Source organism: Gekko japonicus, unplaced genomic scaffold (genome assembly GCF_001447785.1).
Source record: "Gekko japonicus isolate JY-2015 unplaced genomic scaffold, Gekko_japonicus_V1.1 scaffold162, whole genome shotgun sequence".
Classification (NCBI taxonomy): domain Eukaryota; kingdom Metazoa; phylum Chordata; class Lepidosauria; order Squamata; family Gekkonidae; genus Gekko; species Gekko japonicus.
In genome coordinates, this window is record NW_015176456.1 from 351,351 (window position 1) to 359,123 (window position 7,773).

Here is a 7,773-nt window from a genome sequence, read left to right on the forward strand (position 1 = left end):
AAAAGCCTTCAGTTAGATAATTTCTCAAAATTGTGTACTTCTTTCATGGATAATATGCTGGCTAGAACGGCTAGGAATGATTACTTAGGTATGTTAAAAACCAGGCCCCTTGTTGAATTAATACTTTTGCTCAGCTGATTTTCCCAAAGAGAACAAGGAGAGAATAAAATGTAAACTTTCTAGGTAAATAGAATACTCCAATACATGTGTTCCTTTTGGTAAAAATGTTCCATGTTAGAGGTTTCGTTGTTGTTGTTGTTTTTCCTCAAAACTATGTGTTTTTTTACTGTTTGCTAGAATGACAAGAGTGACAAAATAGCTATTCTTATATTGGATGTGCCTAGTGGAAAATCAACTGTTTATAAATATATGTCTAAGAGATAATTAAACAGAAAGATTGATCCAGGCATTGCTGTATGTGGAAGGTCAAAGAATTTTTTTTTCTTCTTTATAGTATAGAATGACCACTAATAAATTGATTTGGGAGTAGAGTAAACAGGAAGCAAGACCCTAAATACCTAAGTAAATAGGGTGGTTCCACAAATGCGATATTTCCAGTCCAAGAAAGGTTTAGGAGTTAGAGTGTTGCTGTTATGGTTAGTGGTATATTATAAACCTTGTTATTGGAGCAAGTTAGATGAACTTGATACACGCAGTACTCGAGCTGTTAGAATTAATAGGATTAGGATAAAATGTATAATCAACGTATTTATTTAAGTTTGAATATTGTGATGTGTGTAAAATATATGTGTCTTTTTTATATTTGATGAAAACTCAATAAATAGAATATTTTTTAAAAAAAGAATCACAGAAAATGACAGGCAAAGGCATAGAATCACTACATTCACAATCTTTTCCCACAAACAACAGAACACAATATTCTTCTTCAGTGCCATTATGGTTGAGCGCTGAAGCCCTGTCACCACAAGTTGTAAGAACCCAATGAGTTTACAGTGTATCCCGCACTCCCAGAACTTTTCCATAGCTTCCTATCAAAATCTAACCCACAGTTTCTCAGCCTTAATGCACTTGTATTTCCAGTTGGTTGTTCTGGCACCCTGAAGTTCTTTCAGGAGTAATCCTAAACAGGTTTACCTAGAAGTAAATCCTATGTTCTTCAATGGGGATATCTCCATGAAAGTGTCCTTAGAATGGCAACCTTTCAGTGAAATCCTAAAAACATGTTTATGGGATTAAGTCCTCTGAACAGACTTTAGTAGTATTCCAAGTAGACCTGATTAGGATAGCTCCCTTACAGCGCATTCTTAAGGAGAATTACATCCTTCTAAACCCATTGATTTAAATGGATTTAGAAGGGTGTAATTCAGTTTAGGATTACGCTGCCAGTGTAATACTTTACTATTTCAACTGTTGCTCATACAATATTGGGCAGCATTGTCCAAATGGTTCCTTTTTGGCTTAGTCTCTCAACTTTCCCAGTGCTTGGCACTCTGCTCCCAGGGTTGCAGCTCTTGGCTGCATGGCCCACTGTCCAGAGTGTCGTGGTGTGCTCAAGAGCTATTCAGTCCCTTCACAGCATTCGTATCATCTGCAACATCTTTGCCTGTATCTCAGTTCCCCAACTGACATTTTCCCAACTGTCATTCCCCCTCACCTGTCACTCACTTCCCAGCATTCTCTCATCTCCTTAGCAACCAGAACCTCTGAGTAGCCTGCTTCATCCTTATCAGGTCATGCCCAATTTAAAGTTCATTATGATAACATAATATGGTTGCAGAACCAAGGCAGGATAATTCCAACAAAGGATGTTGATCAAGTGCCTCAATACATTAATTAAGCATGTTGAGTAATTACTGGGAAGGAAAGGCAGCATGGTATAGCCCGATCTCCTCAGATCTTGGAAGCTAAGCAGGGTCAATTCTTGGAAGGGAGACCACCAAGGAAGACCCTGCAGAGGAAGGCAATGGCAAACCACCTCTGCTTAATCACTTGCCTTGAAAGCCCCTTGATGAGGCTGCCGTAAGTCAGCAGTACTTTGATGGCACTTTACACAAACACAATCAAGGAATATTCTCCCAGTGGGAGACAGCCAAGCACATGGTTATGTCTTCCAGTGTAATCAGTGGGAATTAATAAAAATTCTTAACCACTGCTGGATTATTTCCACACTTTTCTTCTGCAGCCCACATTTTACAACCAGTTAGTGCAGTGAGACAGCCCACCCACTAATAAAAGATATACTTTATCTCTGTTTCCTCTAAAGGCCTATGTCTGAAAAAGAACACACTGAAGTTTGCCACAAGGCAGACAACTAATTGTCCTTATCAGAGATACTATTTCAGCTTTATTTATTGTGATGAAGTGGTCACTGTTAAAGTACAGCATCTTGCTGTTGAGAAATTTGTTCTTTGCTAAACCAGTAGCATTGGGTGGGGGGAATCTAAGGAATAATATGTCTTTTTTCTACTGTCCCACTAACATATTTGATATGTAAACCATTACGAATAAATTACTGCTACTACAGTGCAATTATTATGTAAACTGAAATCTCCATGGCTCCGCCACAATGAAGCAAGGTGAGGCAACTTAATGCACCGCACTATGCTGTCGTCAACCAGGTGTCAAAAGGAAAGGCTTTAGAAAGTTACAGAATAAAGTGGCAAAAAAGTTTACTTGAAAGGTGGCATGAACTATGCAGCCAACATTAATGTAATTATAACCCATTGGTGTATGACACACAGTAACTAAGGACACATTCTACTTATATGTAAGCAGACCAGCATTGTTCAGTACAGTCACCCCCGACTCCCCTCAGCCCTAGAAGTCAGTTGTAGCTTAGATATCACACGAGCAAACACAGGCAGTAAAAAAAAAGCACCCAAGACCAAATAGGCTAATGAAGAAATTATAACCCTCTTACATCCAGAAGACAGAAGCCCAGAATGCCTTTTTCTAAGCTGAGGCTGTTCTAGTTATAAGCAGAGCCAACAGCTGGTCCATGGCTAGTGGGTCATTCAGTGCCTCACAGTGCCTTCCTAAGCAAAGCTGTGCCCTTCTAAGTCTTCTGAAAATCAATGCTGTGCTTGGGATGGCACCAGTGTTCCCTCTAAGCTGAGTTAGTGTGAGCTAGCTCACAGTTTTTTAGCCTCTGGCTCACACATTTTTGTCTCAGCTCAGGAAGGATGGCTCCAGAGCAAACTGATTTATGCAGGAGCCAAATTGCTCGCTCACAACTTTAATGCCAGTAGCTCACAAAGTAGCATTTTTGCTCACAAGACTCCACAGCTTAGAGGGAGCATTGGATGGCACTGTCAGTCTTCAGGTGCAGGCTACCCAGGACTTGGCAACTTAGTGTACCAGAGGATGCTACATCAGAGCCAGTGTTGTATAGTGGTTAGAATGTTCAACTAGGATCTGGGAGGCCTATGTTCATATTCGCCACGGAAGCTCGCTGGCTGACCTCAGGCCGATCACATACTTTCAGCCTAACCTACCTCACGGAGTTGTGGTGAGAATAAAACGGAGAAGAGAAGAATAGATGTAAGCAGCTTGGTGAAGTAAGTAAAATAAATAAAACAGTGCACTGCAGTCACTTGCAGATTATCTAACTAGCAAGAAAAAAGGCATTAAATGATTATCTGCTAAGATAAAAATGGAGAACTTGTGTTCCTATTTTTAAGCACAGGCTTAACAGCACATCAAATTAATAAAGACTGAAAGCCTAATCAGATAGTCTACAAATTAAAATTCCTTACTTTGGGAAATGTGTGAGGATTAGTGTCCGTTTCTCAGGAGGAAGCTTGTCTTTCTCCTGTCTAGCATGTTCTAGAAGTTGTCGTCTCATGACAGTAAAGACAGAGCGCAGCAGTGTTCTCCCAAAAACTTGTGTGGTTTCATATCGAGGTAGACTATCACAAAACTGGGGTACATTGCAGTAGCACAGCCACCTACCAGAAAGTGGGGACACAAAAATAAGAGATAGACAAGTAACCCAAGCTAAACATGAAAAAGATCTCTTTCTATTGTCTATTAACAATTTGTTTATTTATATGTTTATTGCATTTCTATGCTACATTTCCACTCCAATTCAAAGTCCCCAAGGCGGTGAACATTTAAACATTAAAATGCATGTATAAACAGTTGAAATAAAATATTTAAATGTGGGGGTTTAATGGAACATATAAGCACATAAACACACAAAAGCACACAAACAGGGAGGAGTTAGTGAGGGAATGCCAAGCAAAACAAAAAATTCTTCACCTGCTGGTGGAGAAAAAATGATCAAGGCTATCGAGCAAATCTCCCTGAGCAGGGAGTTCCAAAGTTTCTGCACCACAACCAAGAAGGCCCTTTCTTGGGTTGCCACCTGTCTAGTGAGATAGTAGGGGGACCCCAAAGTAAGGTCTCCAAAGTGGATGAATAGTGGGTCCATATGGGAGAAAACGGTTCTTCAGGTATGCTGACCTCAAGCCATATACGGGTTTTAGAGATCAATATCAGAACTTTGAATTGGGCTTGGAACCAAATTGGGAGCCAGTGTACATGGAACAAGATTGGCTTGAAATGATATTAACTATCATCTTTACAACTATTCGCTCCACAGCACAAGAAATGCATCACCACATCTTATTCTATACGGCAGTAGTCCAGAAACTCTAAACATTTTAACTGTGTAGTCATAATCTGCCCAATTAAAGGGTTCATTAAAATAAAATAAAAAACACAGTCAGAACAGATCTCCCATTAATGGCTTATTTAAGAAGTCCCAAGTTATGAAAAAAACATTAATCACATATGGATTATAGAGTGATAAGAATGAAATCATGGCAATATTCTAGCCCTGTTCTCTAACTCCCTGGAATATAGTAGCCAGAGGTTTATTGCACCTGAGGTATAGCTTTGGCTAATTCATCCATGCATAGCTAAGAGTATTTGTTACAGCATGCCTTACTTTGTAGATTGCATAAACTCAGTTAAGCCCAACAGAGTTCACATATCCTCCACCCCTGCACACAGCCAATTAATGCATGACTCCTGCTTTCATGCCACAGTTTGCCATTACAAATCCAACAAAATACGTTTTGCACATTCCCTGCAAACCAGGTATACAAAGTAGGAATTAACTGCTATCCACAGTCCTGGTTGGCAGGAAAAGTAAAATCCATAACTTTCTGCTTACAACAAAACAGCAAACTATGTTTTCCCACAGAAGAGGAGATCATGTGTCAACTACCTGCACATAAGGGAGGAAGGAGCATGCAAGCCGAAGGGTCTTCAGGCTCATTTGAGTAGTGACAAACCATGGCTTACTGTTCTATTTGAACCAAGCCAGAACTTTGGAAGTGGTCACCAAATGGCACCTGTACCTATACAGAATATAATTCCATAAGATGCAAGGGGAACCATGAAACAAAATACTGTTACCTTGTATAATTAACTTTATAGCCAGCAATGTCGTCATTAGGTGACCTCTGCCTTCGCTGGGAAGGAGTCTCCAGATGCCAATAGTTGATACGATTTAGAAACATTTTAGCCAATTCATCTATTGTTTGTCTCTCTTTTGATGGTAGGTGGCTAAATTTGTATTGGACAAAATTATTAACTCCCTTAAAGAAGAGACAGAAATTAAGGGCATGTAATTAAGATAATTAGCAAACCAACAGTTTACCTGTATGGAGAACTATGCTGCCAAAACATTATTACTATTATCAATTCTGTTTCCCCCCCATGATATCATTGGAGTTTGACTGCTGCTGGGAATCCAATATAGATGCCTCTCTGCTTCCATAAAATGGAATGAACATGACTTGGGACAGAGATCCTTAGAAATTAGCATTTACAAAAAAGGGTAGTAAGGATTATTTTTCCCCACTGGACAACACACATACATATTTTCACTAATGATCATGCCACGAGCAATTAAGATTGTTTGACAGATACAGTTCAGCTGCAAACAGATTTTAGATGCATGATAACCAACTTTGCCTTTGGGAAGAGATACCACAGAAGCAATCAGCTCGGACATTCCCCTTTAATAGTCAGTGGTGCTCAGCTGTGGCTTTTGGTTCTTCTTTTGGCATCTGAATGCATCTCTCAAGGCTGTGAATTCAGAGCTCACTCTCAACCCAAGCTACCCAACATTCAGAGTACTTAGCCTGAGGCCTATTCAGTCTAATTCAGTTCAACTGAAATGAATGACTGAAACACAAAGGCAGGTAATAAAGTTTCCACTACTGGCCACAGCAGATGAAGCGCACTAAGTGTTCCCTGTCCAACAACAGGAAAGCCTCACTTTTGCATATGAATCCGATCTGCCATCTGTTGCATTAATTTCAATACAAATAAAATGCCGCTGCTGGCTTATAAACTGCAAACATAGTTTCCCATTGGAAGACATGAGTCTACCCAGTTGCAAATAGGTACTTAATGTGTAACCCCACAAGCCTTGAACGTCAATGCCCAGCCCCAAGCAAGACGACTACTCTTATTTGTTCAGCATATGATAAATATAGATAACCAGATACCTAACAACAATGGTTACCTTTCTGAATCAGGACCTTGTTTTCTAAAGATATCAGCTACCTACCTAGGGGTCTTGTAGTGATACAAATTGCTATCATCTATTGGATTCCTTTTAAACTTCATCTTTTGTATTGCTAATGGTGGATTTTCCAATTTACAAGATGCTTTTTCCATCCAATTTCCAGGGGCACTGAACTAAAGAACAAAGGGCTCTCTGCAGACATGTACAAAAGAATACATTAAAAATAGTACTACTTCAGCTAGAGAGAATAATTACACATTTGATGAAAGTGCGAGCTGAATTCTGAAATGCATGCAATAGATTCACAATGCCTACTTGAATGAAATAGAAGAAAACTATCCTCAGGTGAACCTTCAGTAGTCATCTTACTTTGCTGTCACACACAGAAATTATGTTCCTATTTTAACAAAGCACTTGATTTCCTTTTAAAGCTCTTGGTTTTTCTTTTCTTAAAAAAAAATGCCCGTGAAAAGCAAAATCATGGCAGTGCTAATTGTGCATGTAGATACTTTACCTGCTCAATACTAGGCTTCTCAAACGGGGGACTTTCCAAAGATCCCTCTACAACAGGTTTCACCATCTGTAATATGCACTTCCTCAAAAGCTGTTGGAAAAGTTTTTTTAAATAAAAAGTTTAATGACTACAGGTTTAAAAAAATTGACATTTTAAAACTATAAAATCTGTAATCTTGCACAGACAATGATTTAGATTGCCAGAATACACCAAAAAGCAAATAACACACTGTCCTTTTAGAAACTGAAAAACTATCTGGCATTTATGGACTCAATATGGATAAGTTCCTGAGCTACTATTTCATAGCAGAACTGTAAGTTGCTAATTGCTGCTTCTGCTTTCCCCACTTCTTGGTAGACAGGAACCATTATGATTCAGAAGGCCATGATAATAGAGGAAAGAAAAAGCTACTAATTCTGATAAAGTTACCAAAGAAAGTAGATGGCAAAATGGAGCTGTGCGGCAGTTCAATTCTAAACAGAGTCCAGTGGCATCTTCAAGGTATGAGCTTTCTTGCACAAGGCAAATTCTAAACAGAGACATATCATTATAAACCTAGAGTCCAGTGGCACCTTCAAGGTATGAGCTTTCTTGCACAAGGCACACTTTTTCAAATACACTGGAATGGTAGATGAGGTTCTAAACTTATAGGGTGCGTTCAGACGTGCCATTTGATCTGGTGTCGTGCCAGTTCAGAAACTGATTTTATATGCGCGATCACATAGTCAACATCTGCCTCCCGTCCCCAGCTGTC

General features: G+C 39.3%; 1 protein-coding gene across 1 annotated transcript in view; it reads right to left on the reverse strand.

The window, feature by feature from the left end:
• Nucleotides 1-7,773, reverse strand: part of KAT2B (K(lysine) acetyltransferase 2B) — a 57,517-nt gene that overhangs the window by 24,831 nt on the left and 24,913 nt on the right. The window contains exons 5-7 of the mRNA XM_015426943.1: nt 7,020-7,109; nt 5,386-5,567; nt 3,717-3,908 (exon numbers count right to left, since the gene is read on the reverse strand). Coding sequence (XP_015282429.1) covers nt 3,717-3,908; nt 5,386-5,567; nt 7,020-7,109 — 464 coding nt within the window. The remainder of the gene's footprint in view (nt 1-3,716; nt 3,909-5,385; nt 5,568-7,019; nt 7,110-7,773) is intronic.